Raw genomic sequence first — 18,005 nt, forward strand, 5'->3', positions numbered from 1 at the left:
AAAAAAATTTTAAATTTGGGAAATTTTAAAAAAAAAAAAAAAAAAAAAAAACCTGTAAAAGGAACCTTTCACCTTGCCCATTAATCACCTTCCCTCAGTGTTTGAACCTGGTGATTGGCTGCTCAGGACTAAGCACTGCATCCTGGAAAGAAAGGGGAGAAGGTGACATGCCTCCCCATATCCACATGGGCTCCGACAAATAACTAGAGTGGTGGAAAAAAATGTGATTATGAGTAGAAGGGGCACGGTTGTTATTAAAAGAAACTGTCACTTTGCCACCAATTGGACAAATTGACAGGTTTCTTTTAAGATGCATTCTGGAAAAGTAACTAATATATGCAGATCAGACATACAGCATATTTTCCCTTTAACCCCTTCGTGACTGACGATGTACAGTGTACGTCGCCAGCATCGGGGCTGTTTAAACAGACTCCCGGCGACTTTTGCCGCCGGGAGTCACAGATGGTAGATCGACAACCTGAGAAGCAGACTTGAAGTCGAAGCTCTGCCTGTTGGTCAGTAAAGCTGCTCATCATGTTGTGGGAGGCAGAAGGTGGTGTGGCAAATGTCTACCTTTAGAAATAAATTACTCTGGAAGAAAACTAAAGGTACACATTTCATATCTGCTGCCACTTGACCGTCTTTAAAGGAAAACTATGAGGCGAGTGATAATCACTCAGCCTCATAGTTCTAGCCGACGTGTGACAATGAAACTGTTACAGGGCGGCTCAATAGATCGGGAAGTGAGCGATCACATAGCGTCGCTCGCCCACTTGTCGATCTATCCCTGCAGAGAGCCGTGACTGTCATTCACGGCTCCCTGCAGGGATTCCCCCCCTCCCCTGTCCGAACCTCCAGCGCTGACTGGCGGAACGGACAGGGGAGGGGGCGGGCACAGCTGGCTCTGCCTCTAGATAGGCAGAGCCAGCTGTCAATCTCGCAGCTGGGTGGATCTCGACAGTAATGTCGGGATCTGTCCTGGCTGCGGCATCTTAGTATACAGCTACAGCTCGTGGTATACTGAGCTTAGGGTGACGGGAGGACGCTAGTTTGTGTCCTCCCGTTACCCTGATGAGAACTATGGGGAAAAACACTTACCCCATAGTTCTCCTTTAGGTCCACCATTTGTAACATGGCATATCATGTTTTTATTCATCCCCTGCCACCTTGAGTTAACTTGTGTAAAGGCCTGAATTTTTTTGTTTTTCATTTACAGGGTTAGTCTGGACACTAGGGCATATGTGTAGTAAAAGTGGACAAATCTAGGAATAATATGTATCTAGATTTACTGGCCTTCCTACTTTCAAATCATTTTACACTAAATGGCCAAAACGTATGAAGACACCTGACCATCACACCTATATGAGCTTCTGGGAAATCACATTCTCAAACCATGGGCGTTACTATGGAGTTGCCTCCCCTTTGTCTGTATAACAGCTTACACTCTTCTTTGAGTGTTTGGTGGAATTTATTCCCATTCAGCCAAAAAAAGCATTTGTGAGGTTGAATACTGGGGTTGGCCAGGGAAGTGTGGTCAGGGGATGCAAGTGAGGCAGAGCCTCACCTAGTATTATGTAGGAAAAACCTGTCAGCTTCAAGTGTGAAGCTGACAGCTTTTTCTCCATTCAGAGCGGCTTGTAACAGGTTACAGAGCAGGCAAAGCCTCTCCGCTGTATAACCTGTCATGGACGGAGTGCTGCCTGTTAATTACAGGCAGCGCTGCATCCAGCTTTTGACAGCTAAGTTAGGTTACACAGTAGCGGGCTTCCCCACTGCTTGTGTAACCTAACATGGTGAGGCCAGAGCTGCAACAGCCTCTACTCTGTTAGAGGCTTGAGCTCTGTGGATGGTTTGGACAATGACAAAGCGCCATTGGTCCAGGCTCTCCAGTCAAAAGAAAGAAAGAAAAAAACCCACTGAGGACATGGATCTCGATGCCTCCTCAGTGATTAGCAAGTGAGGGACAGGGAGGCTCCTCCCTTCCTCTTCCACACATAGCTTGGTGACGGGGTTGCGGTCGGGGCTTTGGCGAGCTGGGGGCAGGATGTCAACGTGCTGGGGGCGGAGCTGGGGAATGCCTCACTCAGCACGGAAGGTACCACACGTCACTGGTGTTGAATGAAAAGACCTGGCTTGGAGTCAGCTTTTCAGTTTATTCCAAGAGTGTCCAGTAGTGTTGAGGTCAGGGCTTTGTGCAGGCCAACCAAGTACCTCCACACCAAACTCATCAAACCATGTCTTTATGGAGCTGGCTTTGTGCACAGGGGCGCAGTCCTGCTGGAACAGAAAAGGACTGTTGTCACAAGGTTGAAAGTGCACAATTATCTAAAATGTCTTTGGATGTTGTAGCATTACCAGTTTCCTTCACTGTAAACACCTGAACCTGGTCATTTGAAGGGTTGTCCTCATACTTTTGGCCATGTAGTATAGGTGTGATGGTCAGGTGTCCACAGGCATTTGGTCAATATTGCTTACATATAACATGAATCTTTGGCAGTTGCAGGAGGTGAAATGTATTCAAACATGGCACATTTTATACAGTCTTCAAATGGTTGGTGAATCAGCCATTCACCACTAACACATTGCTTATGAGTACCGCTTTATACTTTACTTTTCTAGATTTTATGTTTACAAGAAGTTCAGGAAGATCACTACCAGGAACAAATCAAACCCAGCTTGGAAGCACTCGGTATGCAGCATTTAGACCATTATTTTACGCTTTTGAATGTAGTTCCCTGATGTCTATGTAAAATTAAATACATTTTGGTTTTCCTTTTTATCTTTTTGCGATTTCCCAATTGATTAACAGTAACATCAGAATTGCGCTTCTATCACAGAGCGGCTTGTAACAGGTTACAGAGCAGGCAAAGCCTCTCCGCTGTATAACCTGTCATGGACGGAGTGCTGCCTGTTAATTACAGGCAGCGCTGCATCCAGCTTTTGACAGCTAAGTTAGGTTACACAGTAGCGGGCTTCCCCACTGCTTGTGTAACCTAACATGGTGAGGCCAGAGCTGCAACAGCCTCTACTCTGTTAGAGGCTTGAGCTCTGTGGATGGTTTGGACAATGACAAAGCGCCATTGGTCCAGGCTCTCCAGTCAAAAGAAAGAAAGAAAAAAACCCACTGAGGACATGGATCTCGATGCCTCCTCAGTGATTAGCAAGTGAGGGACAGGGAGGCTCCTCCCTTCCTCTTCCACACATAGCTTGGTGACGGGGTTGCGGTCGGGGCTTTGGCGAGCTGGGGGCAGGATGTCAACGTGCTGGGGGCGGAGCTGGGGAATGCCTCACTCAGCACGGAAGGTACCACACGTCACTGGTGTTGAATGAAAAGACCTGGCTTGGAGTCAGCTTTTCAGTTTATTCCAAGAGTGTCCAGTAGTGTTGAGGTCAGGGCTTTGTGCAGGCCAACCAAGTACCTCCACACCAAACTCATCAAACCATGTCTTTATGGAGCTGGCTTTGTGCACAGGGGCGCAGTCCTGCTGGAACAGAAAAGGACTGTTGTCACAAGGTTGAAAGTGCACAATTATCTAAAATGTCTTTGGATGTTGTAGCATTACCAGTTTCCTTCACTGTAAACACCTGAACCTGGTCATTTGAAGGGTTGTCCTCATACTTTTGGCCATGTAGTATAGGTGTGATGGTCAGGTGTCCACAGGCATTTGGTCAATATTGCTTACATATAACATGAATCTTTGGCAGTTGCAGGAGGTGAAATGTATTCAAACATGGCACATTTTATACAGTCTTCAAATGGTTGGTGAATCAGCCATTCACCACTAACACATTGCTTATGAGTACCGCTTTATACTTTACTTTTCTAGATTTTATGTTTACAAGAAGTTCAGGAAGATCACTACCAGGAACAAATCAAACCCAGCTTGGAAGCACTCGGTATGCAGCATTTAGACCATTATTTTACGCTTTTGAATGTAGTTCCCTGATGTCTATGTAAAATTAAATACATTTTGGTTTTCCTTTTTATCTTTTTGCGATTTCCCAATTGATTAACAGTAACATCAGAATTGCGCTTCTATCGGCAGCTGCAGTTTGATGTCAGTATCAGATCTGCTTCCTGTTCCCGGGGACCCTTGACAGTTTGTAGACCATCTTCTGAATCAGGAACTGTCCCTAGTTCAGAAACTTGTCGGCAATGGTAGCACCCTATATCCGTCATGGCAGATTTACTTTACAATAACTTCTACAAGATTCTGCAGAGAACAGAGTACTTTAACATTCCCTCCGGTGCTGATCATGTCATTAAAAGCCTAAGTGTTTGATTTCTGATGGGGAGGAAGGTTCAGAGTTCCAGTTAGCTGACCTTCGCCATCAGCAGAAGTCAAATGACCAGCATAGGAATCTTGAGGGCGGTGTTGTTCATAAAAGCCAATATTTCAACTTTGTAATCTTCCCAGCAAGATTACATCACTCTAAAGTGAACCTGTACTTTATAGGAACAGTTAGCATGTTCTACTTACCCCACACGCAGAGCACTCAAACGCCTTAGAAAATAGAAACTTGTACAGGACTATGTACACTCCCTCACCCTCGCTCAGCAGTGCTCTTCTTGTTAATATTAGAGTAAAAGTTTGTTTTAAGTAGGGATGCACCGATACCGATCCTAGTATCGATATCAGTGCAGATAACGAGTATTTGGGCTTCGTACTGACCCAAATGCTCCAATACTTCCCTCCCATACTGGAACTTCTGTGACCAGCAGTGCTGAGGGAGCATGGAGCTGGCTTCCTTTTCCAGTCAGGGAGGCGGGTCATGACGTGCCCGCCCGGCTTCCTGATTGGCTAGGCAGCCGGCTTCACGTGTTGGTAGGCAGCCTGGAATCAGAAAGCCGGGTGTCATGTCATGACTCATGTCCCAGCTTCATGATTGGTCAGGAAGCCACGCTGCCTAAAAACAAGTGAAGCCGGCTTTCCAGTCAATCAGGAACCCTGGAAGCGGGTCATGACGTGCCGTCTGGTATCCTGATTGATCAGGAAGCCAAAATGCCTATCAACAAGTGAAGCCTGCTTCCTAGCCAATCAGGAAGCCGGATGGCACCTCATGACTCGCTGCCTGGGTTCCTGATTGGTCAGGTAGCCAGGCAGCCTCTGAAGCCAGTGTTCTTTCGCTAGAACACCAGCCTCACAGGCAATCAGGAAGCCGGGCGACGGGTCATGATCCACCACCCAACTTCCTGATAATCGGGGCACAAGGCACCAGTACTCGGTATCGGCAAGTACCGGTAAAAAAAAAAAAATATTGGTACTCGATACCAAAAAAACGGTATTGGTGCATCCCTTGTTTTAAGACTTGTAACAAGTAGGGGGACTACTGAAAGGTTTACGATGCTCAGAAAAGTGTGTAATGGTAGAAATCCTAAAAGAACAGCATCAGCCAGACTCTCGGCTCAGAATCAGGCCAGCAACTTTTAGAGGAAGAGGCAGCCATTTCTTTTTTTCCTGGGTAATTGCAGCACAAATGTTGATATCTTTAATTACTTTTTATTTCTGGTATTTATAAGTTTGACATTTGTAATAAATTCTCAATGCACTGAAATCCGAGTGTTACAAATGAGTTGACCGTACAACTGTACCTCATTAAATATTACTCATTGATGTGATGTATGCTGAATAGGATTTGTGTTTTGTATTTCAGGCTACCTCTGTGAGTACAAGGTTCGCACCGGGAGTAAACCGGACGGCTGCGCCATTTGCTTCAAATCCGATAAATTCAGCTTGATGTTGGTGAAACCGGTGGAATATTTAAGGAGGAACATCGCTCTTCTAGACCGTGACAACATAGGCCTGCTGCTAATGCTGCAACCTAAGATGGGGAAGGAAGCTCCAAGCATCTGCGTGGCAAACACCCATCTGCTCTACAACCCCCGACGAGGGGACATAAAGCTCACCCAGCTGGCTATTCTTCTAGCTGAGATTACCAAGGTTGCCCAAATGCAGGATGGGAAATTCTGTCCCATCATTCTCTGTGGTGACTTCAACTCTGTGCCCGGCTCCCCACTGCTAAGGTTTATAAAAGAAGGAAGGCTCAATTATGAGGGGATGACCATTGGAAAGGTAAGTACATGCATCATATAAGAGCTGAAGTCAGAACTCGAGACAAAACTTTGCAGTGTGATGGGTTATATCATTTGGTTGTTATTTGATTGTTGATTTCCCCTCACTTCTTGTCCCAGTGGCCATATGGTAACAACAGGAAGTGAAGAGAAATCTCTCCAGAAAGCATTAACAACCTAACAAAAGTTCTTAACCTTTGCCAAAACATACTTTATTTTAAAGGGCCACAAAGCATCATATACATATTTTTATATGCAATAAAAATAGATTTTAGGAGCTTTGGAACAATGTTTATTTAATCCCCTCCCCCAAAATATATATGTTCTCGTTTACCTTGCATCAGTTTCTGTATTGGAGCTAGTTTTATATCTTCGGGCCTCCATTAGCTAAAAAAAATTATAAATTTCAACCCTTGGCACTTCCATGTATCAGTGTGACAACGCTGCCTCTTCCTTTGCCCTGCATGCAGAGTTGTCTCCCTGTGATGCACATTCTCACTGTGGCGGATGTTAGAGAGCCACTACATATATTTTGTTGCATATTTTTCTCTTTAGAACATATAGAATTTTTTTTAGCTTTGGATAGAGTAGGAAATGGTTAAAACTCTGTCCCATGTAGACACAGAAGTAACAGAAATCATCTCTTGTCACTGGAACAAGTGTCCCCATAAGAATATTTCCCATTTATTCCTGTTCTGATGAAGTCAAAATATTTGCTTTTCCATCACTTTTGGTCCCAGAGCCAATGGCCATCAGGACACACAGGGTGAATCTCCGCAGCCAGGTCACAGGCAACAATAGAAAACCTGACGGGTTCTAATCTCTTTCCTTCTTTATCTGAAACAAAAAAATGGCTTTAGATACACTTAAAGATAAAAAGGACAAGGGGGAGAAATAAGTACTGATTTTCCTTATAATATTCCCCCAAACCCCTATCGTAATCCTAAAAAATGATTTACCTTTATTGGGTGCAACAGAATTTTCAACCCAGTAACCTAATACTCCAACAGCAAGACTTCACAGTGTCTATACCTGGGGTAGGCAACCTCAACACTCCAACTGTTCTGGAGCTACAAGTCCCATGATGCATTGCAAGACTGACAGCCTCAGGCATGACTGTCAGAGACATGATGGGATTTTCAGTTTCACCGCATCTGGAGTGCCAAGGTTTGCCTAAACCTTGTTGCCAAAAAAAAATACTGGCCCATTTCAAGTATCCCATCCCATAATTCTCCTAATGCTGGATTTGTTGTGTGTCTGCAGGTGTCTGGGCAGGAACAATACTCCAGAGGACAAAGGATTTTATCTATTCCGATTTGGCCAGAAAGTTTGGGCATCACCCAGAAGTGTGTATATGAACCCCAGAAGGATCAGCAACAAAAAGGTTTAGTATTGTTTTCAAAAAGTTTATATCTTCAAATGTGTTCAGTGGGCCCTCATAATGAGCTGGGACATGTTCTCCATATTAGTTTGTGCAGGCGGGACTTTACACTTGTAAAGCTGTCTTAGGAGAGATCTGGAGGCTGCCATTGATGAGCTGTTTTTGAAAATTCTAGTAGCCTGGCTGTCGTGCTTATTCACTTTCTTCATTTTTTTTTTTTTAAGCCCAGAAGTTCCATTTTGACTGGCTGCATTTTGATTTTTAGTAGTTGTTTGGGAAATATTGAATCTATAGAGAGCCAGGCAAGTCTTCATATTTTGTTTTTATCTATCCCTGTGGAGTCCCTTGGATCATAAACCTAGGCCATACATGGGACCTTGACTTCTGGCAAAGTTGAGATCAAGCCTTGCCCTTCCCAGTGTTAAGCTCTGCCTTTGTACTTCAATTGTTGTCGGAGCCTCTTCTGCATACTGAACTTCTGGCATTTGACATTGAATCACACATTGTGGGGCTTATTAACCTGAGGCTCCGTGTATTGCCTAAGCCCAGGATCCAGTGGGACTCCAGAAAGACATAGGGATTTGATTGGTTGAATGTCACAGGTACCTATGGGCACCGCAGCACTGTTTTTTCCTTAGGCCGTAGGTCAGGTTACATTCCCTTTAACCACCTGAGTACCAGCCTGTAATGCTCCTTCATTACCTGGCTATTTTTCAGATTTCGGTGCTGTGATAGTTTGACTGACAGTTACCCAGTCATCCAACAATGTACCTAGATGAATTTTACTTTATTTTTTTATTTTTTTGTAAGACCAGTAGAGCTTTATTTTGGTGGTATTTAATAATCATTGTGCCGAAGTGCAGAAGGAGTTCGACTCTGGATCTGCTTAGCCGAACTTTTTGTCAGGCTACTCGCTGCCAATCTCATAGGGGCTGAATATCTCATAGAATAGCTCAGCTATTCTGCTCAGTACCCCTGTGGTACCGAGCAGAATAGAAAAACAGTGTAAAAACGTTTACAAATGTAAATAAAAGATCAATGTTCAAAAATAAATTAAGATTTCCAATAAAAAAAGAAAAGATTATTGAAAAAAGAAAAATTGAAAAAAAAGAAACAATCGGGCAGAGCTAGCAGTGACGGCTAGCTCTGCCCAAATGTTTCCCATTGGCCGGGACCTGCTAGAGTCTTCTAGCAGGTCCCGCCCAATGAATAACAACTGGGCAGAGCCAGCCGTGACGTCACAGCCGGCTCCGCCAAGTTGTCATTGTTTAATGACAGTTCAGCGTCCCCAGGTGACCTGGGGACGCTGATCTGTCATTGCAACTAGGCGGAGCCGGCTCTGAGATGCTGCAGCTACAGCTGATCCTTCGGCTAGCTTTGTGAATAACCCTCTTAGTGTCTACATTTGCATTACCTGTGATTGGTCATCACAGCAATCACAAGGTACAGAGCAGCTCAGATTGGCTCTGTACACTGTGTCTGTGACATCCACCACTCCTCCGTTCATAATGGTATAGTGGTATTAAAGGGGTTAACAGAAAAAAATTTGTGTTTTCCGGGTAACCATCTTTCATAATGCTCAGATATGATGTAAAGAGAACCGGTCATCTTCAGCCTAAGCTGGGAAGCAAACACTGCCTGCCGTTAATGTCTTTTATGTTAAACATAACATTCAAATGCAAATTCTTCTATTGGAGGCGTCAATCCGATATCGCTTAGAAAAATATAGCCTGTCATTCATTACTAGTGATCAAACCTGCTGTGGCCCTGGCTGTTATTGAGCCATCGATGGGCACCTTTTACAGTTGTGTTTAAAGGATTGCATTTTAATCAAATTTGGTTTCCTATTCTTAGAAGACGGACAGAAACAAGGAGCCATTAAGGACGTTGACCAACAAAAGGAGGAATCCCATAACAAGTATGTCACTGTCGGGAAATCTATGGAAACAAACATTTGTCTGTAGCCCATGCTTATCGGGGATAGAGAGTCACTGATGTACTGATCACCTGGTGCTGAAACTGGGATTTTGTCTGCACTTCTAGGTTCATTCTGAGCTACGAACATTAGTAAATGTGAGTTCACTGACCTCACTCACTCAGCATCCCGAACCCTTCCGCAGGGTTCGGGATGCTTAGTGAGTGACTCTCTATCCCCGATAAGCATGGGCTACAGACAAAAAGAGGGAGAGTGCATTATGTAACTATGTAGAAGTGGATTTATAGCCACCCAGATCGATTTTTGAATGTCAGATGCAGCAACATTATTAGATACAAACTGCCATCTGTGGCTTTCCTCCGGGTACTCCGGTTTCCCCCCACACTCCAAAGACACGCTGGTGGGGTAATTGGCTCTGGTCTAAATTGGTGCGTTTATGTGAGATGGGGACTTTAGATTGTAAGTTCCTTGAGGGCAGAGACTGATGTGAATGTGCTCAATATAAAGTGCTTTGATCCCAGAGGGTAGAGATGCACAGACTATAAAGACTTTAGCGTTCTCCCACCACAGGGAACTGCCTAAGAGGGCGTTGGGAAGGGGTTGAATAAAGGAACATGATTGTGATGGCAGACATGACAGGAAGCTGTCAGCTTTGTGTTTGACTCTGGTTTCATGTGATCTGGTTTCATGTGATCTGTTTCTGTATCAGGGTGGAATCCAATCTGAAACACCACTTCAGGCTTTCTTCAGTGTATTCCCATATCTTGCCGGACACCGGGATGCCAGAGATCACCACCTGCCACTCCAGCACTGCCATCACCGTGGATTATATCTTCTACTCTGCAGCCATAAATGACGTTTTTGTCCAGCCAGGTAAGACTTGAACTATACTATGTTCCTTGTTTCATGATAGATGTGTTCCAAAACATCAATACATTCATGTACTGTGAAAGCTAGAACTTGGAGGTCCTGCATTGTAAAAGCTGTGCCGCTCAGTGAAGTTCTTCTACAGTGGGTCTGAAGGTAAGTATATGTGTGGGCTACACTGAGGGCATCGGGGGAAACTTCAAAGGACAGCTTCACTGAAGATGACGTTGTTTTTTTGGTGGCGGGGAGTGAGCTGTCATTAAGTGCTCATTCATGCGGGAATCGGCCAGGCATGTACAGCTCCGTGCTGCGTGCACGGCCGTATCGGGCAGCCCCCGGGAAGGACAGGTGTTGCGTGTGATTAGTACGCAGCCCCTGTCCTTCTCTATGGGACTACGCGGCCATACGCTGCCCTGCATGTCCTGGCGGGTGCGGGTGAGCCCATTCGTATGCTGGCAGGATGGTCCTGTCTGAGTCGGGACACACGCACCCATACGGACCTGCACTTGAGGTGAGCGTAGGGGGGCGTATGGCCACTTAGACCCATAGAGAAGGAAAGGGGCTGCGTACTAATCACACGCAACACCTGTCCTTCCCGGGAGCTGCTCGATACGTCTGTGCCCGCAGCACGGAGCTGTACGTGCCCAGCCGATTCCAGTGTGAATGAGCCCTAAAGCTCCCTGTTTATTTATCAACAAAGAATAAAAAAAATGTATAAATGTGAAAATACCGATTTGTGAGGACTGTAGATAATCTCCCAATAATGAACACTAGATGGCGTACAAGCACTGCGATTGTTGTATATGAATGGATCATTTTACTTCGGCTCCTGTGTGGAGGGTCACTGTAAAGCCGAACATACACTAAGAGATTTTTGGCTGGATCTTGATGAACCTGCTGAAATTTGTATAGTGGGTGCTGCTGTCGCCACCCTTTCGGCCGACATCCCTCAATCAGCTAATCGAAGGAGCTGGTTGAAAAATCTTCGAATAGAGTCGGCAGCTCCGTTCAGGTATTCTGCGAGGTTCAGTTGAATTTATCTTTTTTATTATTTTCATCCCTAGATAAAAAATTAGCACTTAACCCTTGCATCGTGGGGACAAGGGTTAAGACCAATTATGCTAGGAGTTCTTCTTTAAGTTAAAGTGTACCTGTGCCCAGGTTATGGACATTAAAGCTAAACTACAGGGGAAAAAAACATGTGATTTACTTTAGATTGGTGCAGCTAAGTTACTTCTAATGCTTAGTGTACTCTACCTGGAGTGTTGCTGCTGTCCTCATGACAGATTTACGGTCAGGTTTCATCTTCCGGGCTCCTACTAGAGTCTACAAGAGTTACCCGTCATCCACTTATTAAAACGTCATGTATTCTATTCACAGCATTCAAGGCATTCTGTGATTGGACAAGGGGCTTTACTGTCCTTCATCCCTTACCTGAACAATGCCTGCATTCAATCAGATTGTTCAGGTATTTTGACATCCAGCGGGGCCGACTAGCAAGATACCGACGCTTGGCCCAGTGGGAGATTCCTCCATACACACACAGTTCAGCGTAGATGGAGGAATCTGTTGCACTTTTTCCATCTGACCATAGAAAGTCTGCAGATAATCTCTAGGTGTACGGCCTGCTTTAGTCTGGGCACAGTCTGCCCATAGTCAGACTGTGCATAGTCTGGGCACAGTTTCACTTTAAAAAAAGGTTCATACTATATACACACTGCAAAAGTATATTAACCACAAGCACCATGTGACATATCTGCTGTTTGATTGATTTTCATTCTAGGAGCCAGCGTTCCATGTAACGGGCTGCAGCTTCTCGGAAGGCTGTCCCTTCTTGCTGAAAAAGATTTGTGGAGCGTCAATGGCCTTCCCAATGAGATCAGTTCCTCCGACCACCTCTCTCTGCTGGCCAGGTTCCGTCTGGAGGTATGACATCTGCCCGCCCGTTGTTTTAGACACAAGTTTTCTTTTAGAGTAAACCCCGGAATTATGCCGGCTCCGTGTGTTTATTATTTATTCCAGTTTTAACGAATTGTGTTTTACTTCTACTTTTTACTTGCTTTGTATTCTGAATTTTGTGCCATTTGTATATTGTCCCGTATCAGGGAAGAGATTGTAAATATTTTGTATGTACAAAATAATAATAAAAAAAAAAGATGTGGCTTCTAATTTCTAGATTGAGTGGGTAAAATCTAAGCCGAACTCCAAGCTGGGGTATCACCTTTCCCAATCAAGGGATTACAAATGTACACACACTTCCTTTAAAAAAAAAAAAGGTATGTGGCCTGGTGACATGACATCACAGCTCCTCCAGTCACGGGCAGATCCTGAATGCTGTAAGGAGAGCTCTCTGCAGCATTTTCCTGTGAATCCAGGGCAGTGGGGGGCCCTTTAAGCCTTGCGCTCACAGGAAGTGGGTTAAATTGATGCTAAGCGTCATTCAGTCCATGACAGGACTGGTGCTGGATGGCAGATCTGTAAGTCTGTAGTGCATAGCAGTGGAGATACGGTGAGTATTTTTTTGGTTTTTTGTATTTTTTTGTTTACTACAGCAGACCAATGACATAGAAAGGAAAACAAATTTGTGTTGAGTTTGTTCTAATGGTTCAGCCTTACTTCTCAGGTGTAGGTATGTGTGCTGTTCTTCACTTGTGTTGCCATCATGGCTGCTGTGTCTGACTGTGAGGCCCCCATGGTGGCTGGCTTGTCTCCTGTCAGGAATTGCAGTATACAGATTTGCCTTAAAGGTTAAAGAGACCCTATTGCCAGACCGTTCATCAACAAAAGCCTTCCCTTAAGATATCACTTTAATGTTATTTGTAAAAGCCTCGCTTATGAACACATTCAAAGCTCTGAGACAGCGGCTGGGCACCTCCATCTTGGATGTGATGCCAGCAGACTGAGCTATCCCTAAAGCAGGGGTGGGCAACCTCGGCACTCCAGTTGTTGCGGAACTACAAGCTCCATGAGGCATTGCAAAACTCTGAGGGCTTGTTCACACCAATTACATTGCGTTCCAGCAGCCATTGCATACTAAACTCGCCACTAGCCTCGCCCACAGTACAATAATGCCTGCGTTCCGGTCCAGTGCAATCACAAAAAAACTGCATGCAGCATTTTTTTTTCGTTCTCACTGGACCGGAACGCAGGCATTCCTATGCTACGCGTTCTGATGCGGGCAATTGCACTGTGGGCAGGGTGTCGTGGTTGCGTTGCCATTGACTTGAATGCACTGCCATGCCCCCGCCCCAGAATGCAGGGGGGAGTTCCAGCAGCTAACCACGCTGGAACGCACTGTACTTGGTGTGAACAAGCCCTAACCGCCACAGGTATGGCTTCCTGAAGCAGAGGCATGATGGGATTTGTAGCTTCACCACAACTGGAATGCTGAGGTTGCCTGCCGATGCTCCTTCCCTGGCAGCTACATAAAAAGATGAAATATAGGGAGGTGAGGGATTGCCAAAAGAGCTGGGCCAGCACAGAGTACTTAGCTCTCTTCTCTTCTTGAAAAGTCTATCACATGCAAGGAGGGAGTGGGCTATGCTAAGGAACAGACTCTTCCTGCACCAGTCTTTCTAGCAAGTTGAAAGGCACACTGTCTCTGAATAGAAAATAATTTATGGAACAATAAAACCCTGCAAGTAAGCATTTACAATACTTGATTTTCATTTGCTTTTAACTCTAGTTACTGCTTGGTGACAGGGCCTCTTTAACTACTTTAGCCTGCGTCTGTACCAGCAGTGCTAAAAACTACTATCCCTGTACCAAAATGTCGCAGTGCCAGACCCCCGCGCTGAAAACCACTGATAGATGTGCACGTTTCTCATCCATCCTGCATGTGGGGTGGAAGTGTCTCCCCTAATCCAGCTGTCACCCTGGATATCAGTCAGTTGTAATGTCTTCCTTATATTGTAAAGCGCAGCGGAAACTGTTGCCGCCATATAAATCCTGTATAATGATAATGTCACCCTTGCAGCTTTGTATCAGAGATCGGTTGCCACTACAGATCTCTGCTTATTGTGTCTCACTATTTACAGCTGTCTAGGGATTGGCTGTGGTAGCCAATTCCAATTTTTGCTGGAGTGCTATGAATTCCCGCAGGTGCAATGGGTAAGTTACCAAAGCTGGAGATTGTGTAAATGCCTCCAAACTCTGCAAAACGTCAATCATTCAGCAACAAAGCACATAAAATGTCTGCGACATAGACCTTTCATTGACTGCGATTCATCTTCCCCTATGGTAAGTGATTCTGTAGCTGCTACATCCTCCCTGCTGTGACATGGGCTATAGATGCAGAGTGCAGTCAGTTACATCCTACAAGGGAGAGCAGTGGAGGAAAGCTTCTTTGAACCTGGGCAGAGCACATTAAACTCCAACTAGATCTGTGCAGTGATCCAGTGTGAAGCTTTTCCTTTGTGTGGATCAGTGGTTCTCAACCTGTGTAACCTCAGGACCCACATTTGTCCTTGGTCATTAAGTCGCACTGCAATGGAGCACATGGCATTAGGGCACCGCGCGTTCTGGTGCAGATGTACGAACTGTGGGTGGGAGGTGCATTTGGGGTACCATTAAAATGAATGGCAATGCAAGTCTGGATCCTCAGCCTGGGGTTTAGTGTGGGCTGCTGTGCTGTGACGGAGCTCCATCCATATGCATTGCTTGTACAACTCCCTTGTGCGCCCTGTAGAGGCGCCGGGAACCAGAATGTGATGTCACTCCGGTCCAGGCACCTCTACAGGGCACGTGAGGAAGCTATAAGCAATGCATGTATGGATGGAGCTCCCTCGCAGCCCTACCCCTAACCCACCCCAACTCAAGCTGACACTTGGCACTGAGCAGCATATTTTAAATGGTTGCTTGGTGCGAGAACTGACAGTGCTGCGCTAGGAGGAGGCTGAGGAACCTTTCGCCTAGAAAAGTGGAAGGCTTGTGACGGCCCACTGAACATGGGGTCACTACCCACCAGTTGAGAACCAAGGGTGTAGATGATTCCTATAATAAAGATCAGTCACTGCTGCTCTCTCTCCTTGTGTAGGGAGACTGGTCTTGTATCCGCCCCCTCCTGTAGTGGGTGGGGCCTGCAGGGTCGCTCCTACAGCCCTGCTCTCTGTACAGTCTATGTGCAGCACACTGATGGTATCCCTTGTACTTTTACTGGGTTTACAAAGACATTTTGTCCTCACAAAGTGTATTAATCTCCTTTATGGCTATGAATGAATACATTTAAATGGATGTTTGGTTTTGTGCTTTTGCACCCGCGTTGATGAGCTTTTGGCTTCTGTTGATGGCATAAGTATGAGACACTTTTGATATCATCTATTAAAATATTCAGGGACAGGTGCATTTGACCTTATCTGCTTTAAATGGGTTTTGCATTTAATAAATTTGTATGGGGATGCAAAACCCATCTGACGTGAACACAGGCCCTTGCTCTCCTTTATCTGGCCCCTTCACTTGCCCATGTGATTTGAGATGTTACATGACCAAGAACTGGGGACAGATCACACCGTGGCACTGTGCGCTGTGTAGGATGAGAATTGTCCAATGATACAATGGGCCTTATTTATAGGAGTGATGGCAAAACTGTCAAAGACCAATTCCAGTCAAATCCAATCCAAACTGTTATTCTCCTACTGAGCTTTCCTAGTGCGTGTTAGTCTGGTTTGTGGCTGGCTGTTGTCTGACAGCTTTACCCTGAGATACACTTTCTACATAGATGTAAACCCAATGATGTGTGCAGAGCTGTGTAAATAGCATAAAAAAGGTAGAAAATGAGTGAAACACGTGTCACCTCCATGTTAACCCTTTGAAATCCTGTGCTGTTCTTTCTTACATAAAATCCCACTATGGTATGTGTATATCTGTATGTAAACATGACATTAGGTGACACCAGATCAAAAACACAATAAAAGCAAATATTTATTTATGTAAAAATAGCAAAATATAACACTCACATAAAAATGACATATTGCAATCTGAAAGGACGGGAATTCAACAAAAAACAGCAGAAGGTGCCCAGATCTGACAGTTCCAAAAATGTGAGACATTTGTAATATCCTCTAATGAGCAGAATCATCAGAACATACTTTGTATTCATCGCTTTGTTGTCCTTCTGTTGAAATACAACACTGAAACATTTTCCATTTACACTGAAAGGTAAAGCCCAGCTTCAGATTCCTTCATACAGCAACACAGATGTCCTCCTCTCTACCCCCTCAGTGACTGCTCAGGCCCTGCAGCAGGCTGGCTTTAGTAAATAAAGGGGGAGTGTGGTCTACAGCCACTGGACAAGTTTTCTCTTTCATCCTTGGACCTGATCTAAGTAAAACATGGATTGTAATTGGCTGAAGTAGCATCTTTGCTTGTGGAGGGATTGCCCACAAACCTATTCCTCACTTGTGTGTCCAGCTGTACTCTCTGAAGGAATTGTAGGCAACCTCAGCACTCCAGCTGTGAGGAAACTTCAAATTGGATCTGGGAGTCTGGCCTATGGCTGTCAGTCTTGCAATGTCTCATGGGACATGTAGTTCCTTAACAGCTGGAGTGTCAAAGTTGCCCACCCCTGCTCTAAAGACAATATAAACCACGACTTTAGTGAGTTGCTGCTCCATAACTAATATGTAACCAGCTAACAATATGGTGAAGCCCATCATAGACACAAAGAAGGGAATTTATCTAAACTGGTGCAGACAAAATCTGGAGCAGCTGTGCATGACAACCAATCAGCTTCTCTCTTTTATTTTCAAATTGAAGAGAGAAGCTGATTGTTTGCCATGCACAGCTGCTCCAGATCTTGTCTGCTCCAGTTTTGATAAATTCCAACCAAAGTGTTTGCAGCTGCGGGTTCCTTATCCCATTGTGCCAGTGCTTTTTGCTCAGATTGGATGAATGATGCATAAGAAGGGGAGGATGGAGACGTTAAGGATGCGGTGGTGGGAGCAGTATAGAAGTGGTTTTGACTAGCGTGCGCTGAGTGGTAAATAGCACAAAAGTAAAGGGAAGCACCATGGGAAGGTTTCCATTCATGAAAAAAGAGACTGCAAGGGTCACATAAGGGATTAGTAGATGATTTTTGAAAGTTAAAGATATATAGACAAGCCAAGGTGGTCCACTTAGATGCAGACTGGGGGGTCCATTGCTGTAAGACACCCCCTGCAAAGCAGAAACATGAGCGATCGTCCAGGAAAATGTATTCTGGCCAATCGATTCTTTCCTTGACCTCCAGTGAGCCATGTGGTGTCAGCTACAACTACACCGTACCCAAAAACATCAGATCACTCCTCATTGGTGCTATGAGCTGCCAGAATTGACCGCAGCATCCTGATGGTGGGTATGAGAGGAGGACGTATCTATCTTAGGTTACTGAAAAGTCTGAAGTCATAGGCCACCTTATGTGCAGAAGCCCTTTTACCTCATCATCCTACCTGCAGCACAAATAATGAGAGCTGCAACACCATAACAATACATGTCACTCACATACTATTGTACTGGAAGAAAATCCAGCTGGAGCCGAGGCTTTTATTTTAAATTCATTTGAAGTAACTTAAAAAATAAGTGCACCTCCATGATAAACAATCAAATGAAAAGTTGTTCATTATCCCTGGCCAAACCACTTGCAACCATAACGGACCTAAAGTAATCATCTGTGTAACCCAACTCTTCTAGAGAAGCAGCAGGGGCTGACCGAGGAGGATAAAGAAGATTGACAGCTTGCATCGCCTCTGTGTGAATAAAGACGTCTCTGGAAA

General features: G+C 44.9%; 1 protein-coding gene across 1 annotated transcript in view; it reads left to right on the forward strand.

Annotated features, from left to right (window-relative positions):
* The window catches only part of ANGEL2 (angel homolog 2), a 19,651-nt gene extending 7,255 nt beyond the window's left edge, over positions 1 to 12,396 (forward strand). The window contains exons 4-9 of the mRNA XM_018576305.1: positions 2,620 to 2,689; positions 5,656 to 6,074; positions 7,337 to 7,457; positions 9,174 to 9,186; positions 10,100 to 10,263; positions 12,041 to 12,396. Of these exons, the coding sequence (XP_018431807.1) occupies positions 2,620 to 2,689; positions 5,656 to 6,074; positions 7,337 to 7,457; positions 9,174 to 9,186; positions 10,100 to 10,263; positions 12,041 to 12,189 (936 nt within the window). The 3' untranslated portion in view covers positions 12,190 to 12,396. The remainder of the gene's footprint in view (positions 1 to 2,619; positions 2,690 to 5,655; positions 6,075 to 7,336; positions 7,458 to 9,173; positions 9,187 to 10,099; positions 10,264 to 12,040) is intronic.
* Positions 12,397 to 18,005: the final 5,609 nt, after the last annotated feature.

Source organism: Nanorana parkeri, unplaced genomic scaffold (assembly GCF_000935625.1).
Source record: "Nanorana parkeri isolate BGI_ZX_2015 unplaced genomic scaffold, ASM93562v1 scaffold1, whole genome shotgun sequence".
Taxonomy (NCBI): Eukaryota; Metazoa; Chordata; class Amphibia; order Anura; family Dicroglossidae; genus Nanorana; species Nanorana parkeri.